The sequence below is a fragment of the Phyllostomus discolor genome, chromosome 3 (assembly GCF_004126475.2).
Source record: "Phyllostomus discolor isolate MPI-MPIP mPhyDis1 chromosome 3, mPhyDis1.pri.v3, whole genome shotgun sequence".
NCBI classification, from domain to species: domain Eukaryota; kingdom Metazoa; phylum Chordata; class Mammalia; order Chiroptera; family Phyllostomidae; genus Phyllostomus; species Phyllostomus discolor.
Window position 1 is genome coordinate 114,159,406 of NC_040905.2, and position 15,692 is coordinate 114,175,097.

At 59.9% G+C, this 15,692-nt stretch overlaps 2 protein-coding genes across 12 annotated transcripts in view; one reads left to right on the top strand and one right to left on the bottom strand.

Annotated features, from left to right (window-relative positions):
* Window positions 1-6,757, top strand: part of PKD1 (polycystin 1, transient receptor potential channel interacting) — a 46,631-nt gene extending 39,874 nt beyond the window's left edge. For 2 of the 3 annotated variants that reach the window (XM_036021037.1, XM_036021035.1), the window contains 12 exons: window positions 1,213-1,331; window positions 1,413-1,615; window positions 1,691-1,885; window positions 2,323-2,462; window positions 2,864-2,976; window positions 3,240-3,387; window positions 3,501-3,626; window positions 3,907-4,081; window positions 4,214-4,504; window positions 4,580-4,714; window positions 4,795-5,097; window positions 5,193-6,757. In XM_036021037.1, coding sequence (XP_035876930.1) covers window positions 1,213-1,331; window positions 1,413-1,615; window positions 1,691-1,885; window positions 2,323-2,462; window positions 2,864-2,976; window positions 3,240-3,387; window positions 3,501-3,626; window positions 3,907-4,081; window positions 4,214-4,504; window positions 4,580-4,714; window positions 4,795-5,097; window positions 5,193-5,660 — 2,416 coding nt within the window. In that variant the 3' untranslated portion in view covers window positions 5,661-6,757. The remainder of the gene's footprint in view (window positions 1-1,212; window positions 1,332-1,412; window positions 1,616-1,690; window positions 1,886-2,322; window positions 2,463-2,863; window positions 2,977-3,239; window positions 3,388-3,500; window positions 3,627-3,906; window positions 4,082-4,213; window positions 4,505-4,579; window positions 4,715-4,794; window positions 5,098-5,192) is intronic. The other variant, XM_036021036.1, reaches the window with a different exon arrangement.
* Window positions 6,758-6,808: 51 nt separating this feature from the next.
* TSC2 (TSC complex subunit 2) overlaps window positions 6,809-15,692 on the bottom strand; it is a 36,308-nt gene continuing 27,424 nt past the window's right edge. For 6 of the 9 annotated variants that reach the window (XM_028527651.2, XM_036021040.1, XM_036021039.1 and 3 more), the window contains 11 exons: window positions 14,437-14,640; window positions 12,384-12,514; window positions 11,295-11,788; window positions 10,959-11,034; window positions 10,611-10,697; window positions 9,430-9,616; window positions 8,973-9,112; window positions 7,645-7,723; window positions 7,484-7,575; window positions 7,299-7,397; window positions 6,974-7,153 (listed from right to left, as the gene is read on the bottom strand). In XM_028527651.2, the coding sequence (XP_028383452.1) occupies window positions 6,983-7,153; window positions 7,299-7,397; window positions 7,484-7,575; window positions 7,645-7,723; window positions 8,973-9,112; window positions 9,430-9,616; window positions 10,611-10,697; window positions 10,959-11,034; window positions 11,295-11,788; window positions 12,384-12,514; window positions 14,437-14,640 (1,760 nt within the window). In that variant the 3' untranslated portion in view covers window positions 6,974-6,982. Of the gene's footprint in view, window positions 7,154-7,298; window positions 7,398-7,483; window positions 7,576-7,644; window positions 7,724-8,972; window positions 9,113-9,429; window positions 9,617-10,610; window positions 10,698-10,958; window positions 11,035-11,294; window positions 11,789-12,383; window positions 12,515-13,673; window positions 13,743-14,436; window positions 14,641-15,692 lie in introns of all 9 variants that reach the window. The other 3 variants (XM_028527585.2, XM_036021041.1, XM_028527559.2) reach the window with 2 other exon arrangements.

The following is a 15,692-nucleotide window of genomic DNA, read 5'->3' on the forward strand; positions in this document are numbered from 1 at the left end:
GCAAACACACATTGATGTTTCTCTCCCTCTTTCTCCCTCTCTTCCCCTCTGTCTAAAAATAAATAAGTAAAATCTTTTTAAAAAAGGATTTTATTTTTAGAGAGAAGGGAAGGGAGAATGAGAGGGAGAGAAACACTGATGTGGGAAACATCAGTCAGTTGCCTCTTGTGAGCCCCAAACTGGGGACCTGGCCTGCAACCTGGAAATTGAACTGGCGACCTTCCGGCTCACAGGCCAGCATCCAAACCACTGAGCCACACCATCCACTGAGTTCACATCAGCCAGGGCTCTTCTTCAGGATCTTGATGCTGGAGCCTAGAGGAAAAGTAGGGTCCTGACTTCCCTTCCAGCATCATCAGCTGGCAACTGGCCCCGGAGGTGGCAACAGAGGGGCTGGAAACCTCACTTCTCGCTGACCCCCAACCCGCCGCCTCTCTGCTGTGCCTCCTGGTCCTTGCGTTCCCTGTGGGGCATGTGCATCTTGTTGCTACACCTTGTCTTTTCTGTTCTCCTTTTATTATTACCCTCCTTTCTACAAATACGCAATTTATGTTTTCCAGCGCCCTTCTGTCTGTGATCTCCCACCTCCTCAGTACACCTTCTCTGTAAGTGCCTGTCCAGCTCCTGCTTCCCTTTTCTCTCCCTGCTGCCCGCCCATCTTTTTTTCTCCCCATTTCCTCTAATTCTTTCTCTCTAGGGCACCAGCTCTGGAGCTGGAAAGGGCGGGTGGGACTGTGAGAGACACATGGTATGCTGTGTTCTGTAGGGATCTGAAAGACACACGCACACGCCCCTGCCCAGAAGTCAGTCTTAGGTTACAAAGGCATGTGCACAGGGCTCCTTCGTGTGCTGTGCATGCACAGTGGAGGGTCTGAGGGGGTAGACCTGAGGCTTGGGGAGCGCTCACTGGAAGCTAGTCAGAGTTTGCTGGCGTGAAGAGCAGGTAGTGGGGCGCTACCACGGTCACATTGTGAAGGCGATGGTTGCTGGAGTAGTGGCAGGACAGGAGAAAGGCGGAATAGGTCACAGACACAGGGCAAGGTCGATGGAGTAGGCAGGAAATGAGGGGTACAGAGACAGGCTGACATGACTACCTGGCTTAGGGGTGGTGGTGAGGGGCAAAGCCCAGAGAGGCCCAAGGAACTGCACACAGATGAGGTAGTGTGTGGGGCTGACTGGTGAGTGCTGGCTGCTCCCCTTCTTGTGCTTCAGGTCCAGCGCTCCTGGGGAAAGGACCGAGATGTTGATGCTGCAAAGGCTAGGGGAGAGAGGGCTCTCCAGTCCTGGCCTGACCTGGGAGCAGCCCCAGTCAGCAAAGCTCTCCAGCTCAGGTGTGCTTGTGTGTCCCCAGGATGCCCCTCCCTGCCCCTCCTCTGGGGCCCCCAGTCACCTGCCTGTCTCTGTCTCCTCAGGGCTGGTGGAGGGCCTGCGCAAGCGACTGCTGCCGGCCTGGTGTGCGGCCCTGGCCCACGCGCTCAGTCTGCTACTGGTGGCCGTGGCTGTGGGGGTATCGGGGTGGGTTGGTGCCAGCTTCCCCCCTAGTGTGAGTGTCATGTGGCTCCTCTCAAGCAGCTCCAGCTTCCTGGCTTCATTCCTTGGCTGGGAGCCTCTCAAGGTGAGTAGGACGCTGGGGAGCCAGGTTGCCAGCCTCTGGCACGTGTAGGCCCCTCTGACGCTACCTCCTGCCTAGGTCCTGCTGGAAGCCCTATACTTCTCGCTGGTGGCCAAGCGGCTGCACCCTGATGAGGATGACACCCTGGTGGAGAGCCCAGCTGTGACACCTGTGAGTGAGCGTGTACCCCGTGTGCGGCCCCCTCATGGCTTCGCCCTCTTTCTGGCCAAGGAGGAAGCCCGAAAAGTCAAGAGGCTGCACAGGATGCTGAGGGTGAGTCAGGCTGCGGCGGCCAGTGCCTCCCACCCTCCACACCTCTTGGCCAGCGCAACCTCTTCCTGGAGGTCCTGCCCTTCTCAGAAACCTCACTTGCACCCTGTCCTCTCCGAAGAAGGCCCTAGGGCTCTGCAGCCTGGGTCTGGCCCCCTCCCATCACCCTGACTCCTGCTGCCCCTAGTCTTTGCTCTGCCACTTCTCCTCCCCAGCTCCAGTGCCTACTTCTCTCTAGTCTGACAAAGCCCTAGGTATGGAGTCCTTGGCCTTCAGTGAACCATGTGTCTGCCCCCAGGTGGGGCACCGGCAAGGCGTCTGTCCTGCCCTTTCTCAGTGCCAGGCACTGTAGCCATGGGCGGTTTGCTGACCAGAAGCCTTGTCCTATTATGGCAGTTGGGCTAGGATTGGCTGACACCAGGGCCATCCCTGCCCCCCAGAGCCTGCTGGTGTACATGCTTTTCCTTCTGGTGACACTGCTGGCCAACTACGGGGACGCTTCGTGCCACAGCCACGCTTACCGCCTGCAAAGTGCCATCAGGCAGGAGCTGGATAGCCAGGCCTTCCTGGCTATCACCCGGTATGAACACCCTGCATGCATGTCCACACCTTTTTGTTGGGCCCGGGCAGTGCAGTGCAAGCCAGGTGCACCGAGATCTTGCCCTCCATCCAGCTCAGCCCCCGGGGGACATCAGGAAGGGTCTTGGTAACATTTTTAGTTATCAGGACTGGCAACTGGTAGAGACCACAGATACTGGTAAACATCCTACAGCACCCAGGATGGTCCATCTCGGAGTTATCTGTCCCCACATGTCAGCAGGCCACGGTTGAGGAACTTTGCCGTGGCTTATCCTCTCCGGCAGCACGGGCAGCCCCCTGTGGGCTGGGCTGGGGCCGCAGTGTCCGTGCTCCCTGGGCCTCTGGCCCTGGCAATGCGAGGAGCCGAGGGGTGGAGTGTATGACTGTGTTTGGTGCGAGCAGGTCTGATGAGTTCTGGCCGTGGATGTCCCACGTGCTACTCCCCTACATCCACGGGAACCGGTCCAGCCCAGAGCTGGGGCCCCCACGCTTGCGGCAGGTGCGGCTGAAGGAAGGTAAGCTGGGGGCCACTTCGGTACACGTCCCTGCTCTTTTCCAAAGAGCAGCCTTTGGCTGCATTCTGGTCCAGCTCCCCAGCTGTGTAACCATCACCCTCTCCCTGCCTCATCTTCGTTATGGGTCAGGGAGACCAGGACATCTACCTTCAGGACAGCTGGGAGGGTTTCAGGGGAGATCACGTGGAGCTCAGCCCAGACAGCTGGTAAACAGTAAGCTCCTCTGGGTGGGTCATGCTCAGTCCCCAGCCCTCTGATTTCAGCACTCTGCCTAGACCCTCCTGGCTCAGGGGTGCACACGTGCTCAGCAGCTTCAGGTGGCTTCAGCACCAGTGATTATGGCATTGGCTGGGGAAGTGCTGCCCACAATGGCTCTGAGATGTGGGCCTACTCTGCACCAGACCTGCTGGGGTGAGCACAGAAGGAGGGGCTGGGGTGTTCAAAGGAGCCCCTTCGCCCCAGCCAGCATGGCTCCCTGGTTGCTGCAGGGCTGGGCTGTGTCTAACACTACCTCTCACTCGCAGCGTCTGGTACTGGGGCTACTGTGCTGTGTACGACAGCGGGGGCTACGTGCAGGAGCTGGGGCTGAGCCTGGAGGAGAGCAGAGCGCAGCTGGGCTTCCTGCAGCTGCACAACTGGATTGACAACAGGTAGGCAGGCACTCAGGAGACAGGTTGCCTCGCTCTGGCCTGCCGCCTTTCTCTGGGCCCTTGGTGGTCCCCCTCGACAGTGGTCTCCCATCACCAGTGATCCCACTTGACTCCCACCCCTCATCTTTGCCGCTTCAGATCAGTCCCAGAAGTTCCAAGTGAGCTCCCCAGTCCGTGCAATCCCTAACACCAGAGGCCCTGCCTCCCAGGTTCATGGGGTAGAGGTTTCTGCCCTTTCATCCCTCTTGTGTCCCATTCTTCGCCCCTTCCCTCTGCGTAGGAGCCGCGCAGTGTTCGTGGAGCTCACACGCTACAGCCCAGCTGTGGGGCTGCACGCTGCCGTCACACTACGCCTCGAGTTCCTCTCTGCTGGACACGCAGTGGCTGCCCTCAGTGTCCGCCCCTTCGCACTGCAGCGCCTGAGCGCAGGCCTCTCATTGCCACTGCTCACTACGGTAGGCTCGGCCTTCCTGGCCCCGCCCCCGGCATACCCCCACCCTGCCCACACCTAACGTCCCATCCTGCAGCCCCGCCCAATGCATTCTGATTCGTCCATTCCTGACCCCGCCCTGGCCGTGTCCCCACAGGTGAGCCTGCTGCTATTTGCAGTGTATTTCTCTGTGGCTGAGGCACGTGCCTGGCGCAGGGAGGGGTGTGTGCGCGCGGCGCAGCCTGGGGCCTGGGCAAGGTGGCTGTTGGTGGCGCTTACTGCCGCTGCAGCACTCCTGCGTCTGGCCCAGCTGGGCGCCGCGGACCGCCAGTGGACGCGCTTCGTGCGCCGACGCCCGCGCCGCTTTACCAGCTTTGAGCAGGTGGCACAGCTGAGCGCCGCAGCCCGTGGCCTAGTCGCATCGCTGCTTTTCCTGCTTTTGGTCAAGGTGAGGGCTGGGCCAGCAGGCCTGAGGCTGGGCAGGCTGGGCCAGGCTTGGTCTGCTGACGCCTCTTGCCTACAGGCCGCCCAGCAGCTGCGCTTCGTGCGCCAGTGGTCGGTTTTCGGCAAGACGCTGTGCCGGGCCCTGCCGGAGCTTCTGGGGGCAGCCTTAGGCCTGATGGCACTCGCCGTGGCCTACGCTCAGCTGGCTATTCTGGTAGGTGACAGTGGGGCTGGGGAGGGGGGCGGGGGGCTTAGTCCAGGGCGCACCCCTTACTCATGCCACCTTTCCTTTAGCTGGTATCTTCCTGTGTGGACTCACTTATGAGAGCGACCCAGGCCCTCTTGGTGCTGTGCCCCAGGGCTGGGTGGCCCACCCTTTGCCCTGAGTCCTGGCGCCTGTCTCCCCTACTGTGCACGGGGCTCTGGGCCCTGCGGCTATGGGGTGCCCTGAGGCTGGGGGCAGTCCTTCTCCGGTGGCGGTACCACACTCTGCGTGGGGAGCTCTACCGCCCAGCTTGGGAGCCACAGGACTATGAGATGGTAGAATTGTTACTGCGCAGGCTGCGCCTCTGGATGGGCTTCAGCAAAGTCAAGGAGGTGGGTACGGCCCAGTGGGGGGGAGAGGGACGTGTCCTGGGCCCAGGTGCGCCCAGGGCGCAGTCGGACTAACCGAGCCCCTGTGCCGCCCCCAGTTCCGCCACAAAGTCCGCTTTGAAGGGATGGAGCCACTGCCCTCCCGATCGTCTAGGGGCTCCAAGTCATCTCCAGATATGCCCCCACCTACCGGGGACTCCGATGCCTCCCGTCTCTCCACCTCTTCTAGCCAGCTGGATGGGCTGAGTGTGGGCCTGGGTAGGCCAGGGCCACGGGGGGAACCCGAACCCTCCCGCCTCCAAGCTGTGTTTGAAGCCCTACTTGCCCAGTTTGACCGACTCAACCAGGCCACGGAGGATGTCTACCAGCTGGAACGAAAGCTGCAGAGCCTGCAAGGCTATAGGACCAGCCAGCCCCCAGCCTCGCCTCCCCCTGGCCCCTCCCCAGGCCTACAGCCAGCCCTGCCAAGCCGCCTTGCCCGGGCCAGTCGAGGCATTGGCCTGGCTACAGGACCCAGCAGGGCTTCCCTACGGGCCAAGAACAAGGTCCACCCCAGCAGCACTTAGCCCCAGGGGCCCTGAGCTCACACCCTTTCCCTGGTGTGGCTCTGTGGCTACACTCTGGCCCAAGGGGCCAGAGAGGCAACACTCAGTATTACCTTCTGCTGCCCTCCAAGTCTTGGGCTGGGCAGAGCAGCTGCATGCAGTCCCTCAGAGCGCTGACAGCACTCATTTGCATCTCTCTGTGGGCTTCAGCACTTTAAAGAGGCCAAGTGGCCAGTCAGGACCCAGGGTCCCCTCCCCAGCTCCCTGTGGGGAGGACACAGCAGTATTGGACCTAGTGCCCAGCCTCTGAGACACTAATTTATTTTGAGTCCTCAGGTACAGCGGGCTGTGCCCAGCCCCACCTCCTGGGCAGACATTTCCCCTTCGCTAAGGATCCAGGCTGTGGGGAGGGAACCTGCACCCCTTGTTACCCCCCCTAAATTATTACCTCTCCTGTCCCCTGCTGAGTGCACTCACTTCCAGCTGCCATCTGTGTGTCTATTGTCAGTAATTTATATGGGGTTAAAGTGTATATATTTTTGTACGTTGCTGTTTTTCACTAGGGCCCAGGGGCCTGATAGCTGCAATGGCCTGGTACCCACTGTTTGCATTGAGGGGGAGCTGGGGCTGCAGAGCTGGCCTCCTTCCCTAGACACCTGTCCCTGTGGCCAGGCCCAAGAAAGTGACGGCTGCTTCTTGGGTCTGAATCTGGCCTTGGGCAGGCGCTGGGACAGCACATTTGTCTGGGGGCACTACTACCCCCTGGGCTGTTCTTGTCTACACCACCACCTTGTTCTCCTGCCCTGCCCGAGGCCAGGCAGCCAGAGGCAGGGCCCGGGCCTGCTGGTGTCAGGTCTGAGTAAGGAACAAAACCTGGTATGTGGCAAAGGACCCCAGGGTGGTTGGGGGAAAGACCCTCTTCCTGGGGCTGGCTCCTGGGGCTGGGGAAGGCGAATGTGACAATACTTGTGTGATGCTTTCCTGAAGGGGTGAAGCCTGGATAACAGCCTGACGGGCCTCCGGCAATGCTTCTGTGGGTGTGGCTGAAGCTTCAGCCATGATCCCACCCCTGCCCCCACCCCCACCAGACAAGGTCAAATAAATGAGTGACTGACTGCTATCTGTGTCTCTGTCCGAGCATAGGGGGACAGTGGGCACGGCTGCAGACCTAGGCTTCAAGACTACTTTTATTCACTCGCACAAATAAATACTGCCCAGTGCCTCGTATGCGGCAGGGAGGGCCTAGCAGTGTGGCTGTTCAGACAACAGCCACCAAGAGCCCTGGGCACGTCCTAGCATCTCCGTGAGCTCCAGCAAGGCCAGGTGCTGCCCCAGTTGTAGCCTCACACGAACTCCGTGAAGTCGTCCACAGAGGAGATGAGGCGCTTCCGCTGGCCTGTCTCATAGGTGGGCACAGGCTCGGCTGGGGCCTGCACTGGGGCTTTGGTGTGGCCCGGGGGGTGCATCTGCATCAGGGGCAGGCTGGGGTTTGAGTAGTGGGCTTCCTCACGGATCTGAAGGGAGAAGAGACCTTGGCAGCAAGCTCAGAAATGGCGGCACGTGTTCTCTCCCAGGTGGTCACTGGCACCCGCCCTGGCCAGCCAGCATTGTCTCTGGGGAAGCTGCTGCACCCAGGTGCCCGTGGCCCATTTTCCCTACCCGGTGGCGGAGCCGCTTGATGTGGCGGAGCCTGGCAATCCACTTGGAGGGATAGATGTCGGTGGGGTTGGAGCGGCTGTGGTGTACCTGTGAGGCCATCTGGGATAGGGTGGACAGAGTGGTAAGCCCTCTATGGGTGGCACCTACAGCCCGTCCCATCCGCCCAGGATGCCACCTCTGCTCACATTTGCATGCAGGGCCATCTGGCGGGCCACGAAGGGCAGGTTGCGGTCAGACACAATCTTGGCCACACTGGTGTCCACGAGGCCTTCCATGTCTGGGGAGACACTGCACTCACATGGGGCTCAGGGCCCCAAGGGCCGCCCCCTCCAGCCCCAGGCCTCACCTCTCCTGCACTGCAGGGACACCAGGTTGCACTCGTAGTCCAGGGGGGTGACGATCACATGCACGAAGTTGAACTGGCCCTGCCAGGAGAAAACCAGGGTCACCCCCAACAGCAAAGGCTACTTTTTGCTACTTCCTCAGGCAGTGGCTCATCAGTGTCGACATAAGCATGAATGTCACTGTCTTTACACACTTCCTCCCATCCAGCCTGGGCGCTGGGGCCGCCATCGCATCTCCCTTCAAACGCCTTGCATTCTAAACCCAGCCTCTCCCCACCTGGAGCCTAGCATATGAATTTGTCAAAGTGTAAGTTCATAGTCAAGACAGTCACAAAGGCCCGCCCCCCCAGCAACATACAACACACTACTTAGGGCACTTGCTGCCACCTAGCTGCCACTTGCCTCACTGTCAGCTGAAAGCATGGGTAGCTCTGCAGACTCCCAGCCCCTGGCTCAGATGCCTTCCGAGTGCTGACAAGTCCCAAGAGCCTCTCCAGCCTGCATGTCCAGGTACCTGTTCACCCAACAGTGTACCCGAGCACCCACCTCAAGGAGCAGCTTCACCACCCACACATCAGGTCCCTTGTTTCCCAGCTTTGCAGCAAAGGAGAAGAGAGCAGACCTCCCTACAGGTGTGCTGTGCCTGCTCTCCACCAGATTTCCTGGTCGGCAGGGGTAGGGGGGCCTGTGTCCAGTAACCCCCAAGGCTTCCAGTTGCCTTTAGAATAAACCTGAACCCCTCTGAAGGCCAGCACCTCGGACACTTGGGTTGCACTGGGCTCCCCGCCCCACTTGGCCTTGCAGCTGTCTTTCACATCCCCACCCTGACCTCAAGTCCAAGTGTCCTTGTGTAGAGAAGGAGAGGGCAGGAGTATCAGGGCCTGTCACCCGGCCCCACCCCCCACTCTGCAATGACACGAGGTGGTACCAGAGGGAAGGGCACACAGCCTCACGGCATTACGAGCACACTGAACACCTATTGCATGCCACGCCCCCTGCTAAGGACCTGTGCACGTTTGGTTATTCCTCACAAAACCTCAGGTGCCACAGGCTCCATGAAGAAACCGACAGGGCTGTCGTCATCCTTGTTACAGAAGAGAAGGACACAGGCTCAGAAGGGGGACCTGCCCGGCCCAGCTGGTAGTGTGAGACACTAAAGCAGGTCAGTACTCCTGCTCATCACTGCACTGACGCTAATGGTGCTCGCTCACTGCCTCCACTCAACACATGCCAGTGGGCACTTCACCAGACATGTGGCCTCCAGCCAGGGTGGCCAGAGGCCCAGATCCATGCCTGCCTGCCCGCCCACCCAGAAGGCAACCTCGCTCACTTTGATGGTACCCAGCTTGAAGTCCTCGCCAGAGTCATTGTAGACGATGGACACGAAGTCGTTGCCCAGGTGGCGCTTCTTATCGCAGCGGTGCTTGTCCACGTCCTTGGTGGGCATCAAGGTGGCAATGTGAAAGACAGCTGTGGGGCGGAACGGGGCCGAACTGAGTGGGCCTGGTGCAGCCCGGGCGAGGCGCCGGCAGGCGAAGCGGGCCCTGTGCCTCTTGCCAAGAGCAGAGGCTCTGAGCACCCCCAGGAGCCGTGTCTCTGGTGCATGGCCAGCAGCAGGTGGCTCCTCTCCCTGAAAGCAAAGCTTCTGGAAGCAAAGGAGCCAGTCCAACTGCTGCCTCAGTGCTCGGGCTGGTGACCTTGGGCCCTTAGACACCTGTACTGCCCCCCTGAGGGCAGGCCAAGAGGAATGGGGCTGGAGAGGACCCACGCCCTGGGAAGGCTCAAACCTTGCATGATGTCATCGTGCCAGCAGTAGGTGAACTGACCGTCCTCGCCACATACATCCAGGCCGCCCAGGTACACCTTGTCTGGCTGGCAGTCCTTGAGCTCGATGAGCTTGCCCAGGCCCGTCAGGAACTCCGTGTACCTGTAGGAGCCATGCTCGTTGGACAGGATGGCAAGTTCGCTGTTGCTCTGTGTGGAGGAAGGAGAAGCGTGAAGGCACCTTTCCCCAGTGGACCCCGTTATACCCTACCCCTCCCTGAGCACAGCTCCCGAGAACCCCTAGGGCTGATTGCTACTGGGGACCGGGGGGTGGTGGTGAGGTAACTGGTGTGGCTTGGCAAAGAGCCCCACTTCTGTTGTCACCATGGACTCAGCACAAGAGAACCATTCCAGCAGTCGACAGGCGACATCTCTGACTTCCCCTTTCCCTCATAACTCATCTGTCAGCAAAATCGGTCAAACTTCAAAACACACCCAGAACCCTAACATTGCCCAGCACTGCAATGCCATGCTCCTTGGGCCTGCCCCTCTCACTTGGGCTGTCACTGCCCCTCTCCACCACCCTCCACTCGGCAGCCAGAGGATGCTTTTGAGACTTCTACTGAGTCATAGCAAACACTTGGCTCAAAAACACCCAAGGCCCTCCCACCTCACTGGGAACAAAAATACCGTGGCCTATGAGGATGTCAATGATCAGCCCCCTCCCCATTACTTCCCCATCCTGCCTCCTGTCCACTCAGTGCCTGTCCTCGATTACACAAGGCGTGCCCCTCCCCAGGGCCTTTGCACAGGCTGTTCCTGCACACGACGCTCCCACACACACCTGCACACACGCTCACCTCCTTTACTTCTCTGCTTGGTACCCCCTCCTTGGACTACTGATGTGAACAGCACTCTGCTCACATGTGCAGTTTCAGGACCTGCCACCTTCCCCCTCCATAGCCTGAGCACTGTCTGGCATGCCGTGAGCTCACACACCGACCTGCCATTCTCACTCCTCTGTCCTGGCACCAGAACAGTACCTGGCACAAAACTCAATAACCACTTGATGCTCTAGCAGCTGATACAGTGACTGAGCTCTGTGGAGGACGAGGGCCCATACCCCCAATCCCCGCCCCAGGCAAGAAGGCTGCCCAGCTTTTCCCTGGCACCCAGGCAGCCCCTGCCAGCCCAGAAGCCTCACCTGGCCTTCTCCCACGTACAGGACGGCAATCTTGTGCGTGTCGTATGATGGGATCTGGTCAAGGAGCTGCACTGACCGCTCGAAGGACTGTAGCCACAGAGCCCTGCCTGAGTCTGGGGCAGTGGCTGTCCCCTGCCACCAGCCCTGCCTGGCCAGCCTCAGCCAGGTGCCTACCCAAGGGAGAGGCTCTCCCCACCCAGGGAGATTACCACAGGTTGCCATAGGGAGCTGAGGCTATAGCCCACCGCAAGCCTGGGCTACTACTTCCACTACCCAGAGCTGGGCATCCCACTGAGCCCTGCCCCCAGGATCCAGGGGACCCCTGAAGGGGAAAAAAGGCACGCCCACCTCATTGGGCAAAAGAATTGGCTTGTTGGACTCATCACCAAAAAAAGGTGAGTGGTACAGCTGGAGGAACACGAAGCTGCAGAGAGAGAGATGAGGAGGGACGAGCTTAGTGCTGCAGACCCTAGGTTGAAGTCACGGCTGGTGCGGTCACAACACACACAGAAAGCAGCAGGACCTGCACCCCATCACCAAAGGACTGTCCTCTCCTGTGGCTCTGACCAGCCGCAGGACAGAGGACACGCAGGTCTGTACCCCAGCTTTTTCTGCCCAGGGCTGCTTAGATGCCACATTCCCACAGGAATGTCCAGGAGCTCCAGCCCGGAGGGTGAGGCTCACCTGGGGTTGATGCCTGGCACCTTGTCAGCATTGGAGGCTCCGGCTCGGCTCTTGAAGGAGTCCCTCTCCACCCTCTTGCCCCTACGTGATGGGGCCGAATCAGAGATGGTATAGCCTCGGGGCCGCAGGCCACTGGGGGAGCGGGGGCAGCTGGAAGGCATGGAACCCTCGGCGTGGGTCGGGCCCTGGCTGGCTTCACCCATAGCTGACCAGGTAGTGCTTCCCCCATCTAGGGTCCCTGACTGTGACCGGGCCTTGGCCTCAGGGCTCAGCCGGCCAACGTCAGCCTTGTCCCCAGGGTCCCCGAGGATGTCCTGCAGGGTCTGTAGTTCAGGTGAGGAGCTGGACTTGCTCAGGGGCTGCGAGGGCTGGAAAGAGAGGTCCACAGACGGCCGGGCTGCCTCGGAGGAGACAGCCCGCTCAATGGGGATCCCCCCGGCAGACAGGTCCTCTGCGCGAAATGACTTCTCCTCCTGGCTAGAGGTTGAAGATGACTGGAAAGGACAGATCCCAAGAGAACCTTTGCTGGTTGAGTCTGAAGTGAGCCTGGCCCACTGAGCCCAGCTGGGGTTCACTGGGAGGCAGTGAGGCCTGACACTGAGGCCTCAGGGCCACAGAGCCACCAGCACCAAGCTGATGGTCCCAACCCCACCCCACCCCCACCCCAGGGCAGCATCTGCCTGTGTCCCATGCTGAGCAGAGCCAAGAGCCCCACAAACCAAAGGGTGCCACCAGAGAAGCTATCCCCAGATGGAGCTCTGGGAAATTCACTGGCTGAGCAGAAGGGACTGGGAAGAACAGCAAGCCATTTTTTATATGGGGGGGGGGTGTGAAAGACCCAAGTTCAGAGCCACAAAGCCTAGAGTGGAGGGTCCCCACCATCCATCTGCCTGAGACCCCATCCCTTTGCCTTGACCCCACCCCTGCCTCAGCCCTGCCCTTCCACTTCAGACACCCCTCAGCCTGACCCCTCCTCCCACACCCAGTGGCTCAGGCTGAGGTCTGAAAGCGAGCCTGGCCTGAAGGCCTGGATGGAGAGTAGCCATAGGGCCCAATAGGCCGGCGGCTCCGGTGCCCAACTGCACTCACCCTGCTGTAAGCTTCAGTGTGCGGGCAGTGCCTTTCTGTGCCCAGAGTTGCCTCAAAGTCTTCCAACTCCGGGGGCTCCGCCAGCAAAGCAGCCTCACTCGGACTTCCCTCCTCCAGAACCACGGCAGAGTCTAGGAGGACACAGATAGGGCTGCTGGGTGCTGGCCCAGCTCAGGGAGCTCCCGTGGCCTCAAAGCCACCAGCCTTTCCCCCATGATAGGGCATAGCTGCCCCCAGCAGAGACCCCTAAGGCTTTCCTTGCCTGTAGCTCTGAGCTACTCCCTCCCACCAAGCCAGCTGGAGAAGGGCATTCTGAAGGGCATGGGTGTGAGCTCTGACACAGGGCGACTCCTAACACGGGCTCCTGGGGGTCAGGACGAAGGGTCATCTGGTTCCTCTAATCCCCATCAACCTGGCCTGGTGTCCTCCAGAAGCTTTCCTCTGCTCCTCCAGCAGACAGGCAGGTGAGGGCAGATGGACCCCGAGAGGAAGGAACAACACCTGAGATGAGGCCTCAGCTCAGAAGGAGTGGCTGGATCAGCCCAGGAACTGGGAAAGAGGCCCGAACTCCTCCCAGCCTGGGCTGGAGGACACATTGATGCAGGAGAAGTCCCTGTGTGGACACTGACTGGGGAGCTTGTTCTGGGAAGCAGAGGCTTGCCTTCCAAGTCCAGGTGTGCTCAGGAGAAGGCACGATGCCCCAAAGCAGCATTTCCTGTGCCAGTGTCAGGGCCAGGGGCAGGGTGAGAAGAAGCCACTGAGGGTTAGCACAGCCTGAAGCCACCTGCACGCAATCCTGCACACGTGTCGTCCATTAGCGGCCTGCCGGACACCATCTGCACACTGCCCTTTCCTAGCTGGTTCCTGCCCACACGTGGGGACCCAGGTGGGCCGGAGTGCTGCGTTAGTCCCTTGCCAGGGCCTGGGGGCAACAGACCAGAGGCCTTCAGCCAGCCCATGATGAAAAGCAGGCAAGCTCAATTTGTGAGTTCTCAAAACTAATCAGACCACCAGGGGCCAGGGCAAGGGCAGCTTGGCTGAGCCCCAGGGCTGGGAGGGCCCAGGAACAAAGATCAACCATAAAGGCACAAGGGACAGGGGTTCCTGCCAGCAAAGCAAAGACATTCTGCATAGATGTCTTCACTCGAGTCGGGGCCTTGCTCCCAGAGGGCAATGAGAGGCTGAGAGGGTCATGGAGGGTGAGCAGATGAGGGACAGTGAAAACAGCATCTATGAGGCAGAGCAGGGCTCTGCAGCAAACACTGCTTTCCTAAGGAGATGCGTGAATACCTGCCCAGGAAATGCTCCTGTGCAACTTTCCTTGGCAACTGGACTGGTACAGGGAGGAGAAAGAGGCCACTGCAAGGGAAGCCGTGAGCGGCCAGTCAGCAGAGGAGAGACTACACACAGGTTGAGCAGAAAGGACAGGCACCACTAGTCCTGCACAGACCCGGAGCCTGGAGAGAGAGAGGGGAGGGCCAGCAGCATCCGGGGAGGCAGTGGGCAAGGCACGCGCAGGGTCTCAGCTACCTAAGCGGACTTCGGGGAGGGGAGTGCATCCCTCCTCCTCAGGAACACAGCTCAGCCTCTAAATGCTATCTGTGGCTGGAGGGTTGCCTAGAAAGACGGTCCTGGCCCAGCCAAGCAGAAGCATCAGAGCTTGTGGGAAGGCTCAGGCTGTATGCTTGGTGCATCCAAACCCACACCCCAGCAAAAATGGGGCCACCCCCGCAGCCCCACGCACTGGGCATCCCGAGGAGGGTGCAGAACAAAGGCTTCCCAGAGTCCTGCCCACATCCTTCCTGAGTGAGACCAGCAAAGGGATCATCAAGCCTGCCCCTCTGCCAGTACCCAGTCTCCAAAGAGTTGTTTCTACTGGAGCAGACCCTGCCCCTGAACACCAGGGTTAGGAGCACGGCACCCTCCCACAAGTCAGCCTCCTCGAGCTGCCCGAGGCTGGCAGTACCAAGAGAGATTCAGGGACCCCATCCCAGGCATGTCCCCACAGTGCAGCGTACCACACGCCCTCAGACGGTGCACACCAGGTGCTCACCTGTATTAGACCGTGGGGGCGGCGGGGGCTTGGCTGAGCTGGCTGCTGGCACCGACAGTGACTTGTACAGGGCTGTGTCTCGACGTTCCTTGAAGCGCTCGGCGGCCATCAGGGCATTGGACAGTTCCTGCAAGGGCATGTTGTTGATGTCCGAGGAAAAGGGGCTCAGTGGGTTCTCCAGGCTCATCAGCCAGCTGGTGTTCCCTGGGGAGAAAAGGCAGCACCCCTCAAGCTGCAAGCCCATGTATCCGACCAGCTACCTCCTTCCAGCCCTCCCTGGGGAGCCCCTGGTGCCTCGACCCTCAAGGGCACGCACCTGGGGCCCGCAGGGCTCTGTGCTCCAAGCGGAGTGAGAGCAAGCAGACGGACCAGGCCCTATTCAAGGCATGTCCCTGACTTTGTCCTGATGCTCCCACCCACAAGTCCCCCAGGCCCCAAGATCAGGGCAACGCCTATCTGGTGGGACACCTGCCTCAGTGATGAGCACTCAGCTGCCCCGGGTCAGCTTCTGCCCTCAGGCCAGGCTCAGGAGGCACAGCAGAGCAGCAGACTCCTCCCCAGTGGGCTGGGGAGGGCCTGGCTAGGAAGGTCCTCCTCCCCACAAGGCCTATGGCCTACACTTAGACTTGACCTTCCTTTCTGAGCATCCTCACGTCCCTAGTATCTCACCTGATCCTGACCCACCTCCTGCTACCCCATCTGGCCCTTCTCATCTGGTCTCCCACCTCCAGCCTGTCCACTCCCCAGCCAGAACCAGGAGGACTGACCTAAACATGAGTGAGGAGCCTCTCCTGGCCTCCATCCCCACAGCCTTGTGCCCAGCACCTGAGGCCTCCGCAGGGCCCAACACCCCCTTGGCCTATACTGCGACCCGAGGTGCCTCCTGAACCCTGGGCCTTGGCTTGTAAGTCCTTTAGCCTGAAATACCCATTATGGGCTGATTGTGTCCCAAAATTTCATGTTGAATTCTTAACTCCCAGGATCTCAGAATGTGACTATATTTGGAGAAAACGTCTTTAAGTGATTAAGGTAAAAGAAGGTCACATGGGTAGGTCCTATCCAATCTGCCTGGTGTCCTTATAAGAAAAGGAGATATGGACGGCAACAGAGGAACCTGGGTGTGGGAACACGGAGAGGAGCTGTCTACCAGCCAAGGCCTCAGGAGGAACCAGTCCTGCAGACTTCTTGATCTCAGACTTCTGGACTCCAGGATTGGGAAGAAAGACATTCCTGTTATGTAAGATGACTGGTCTACG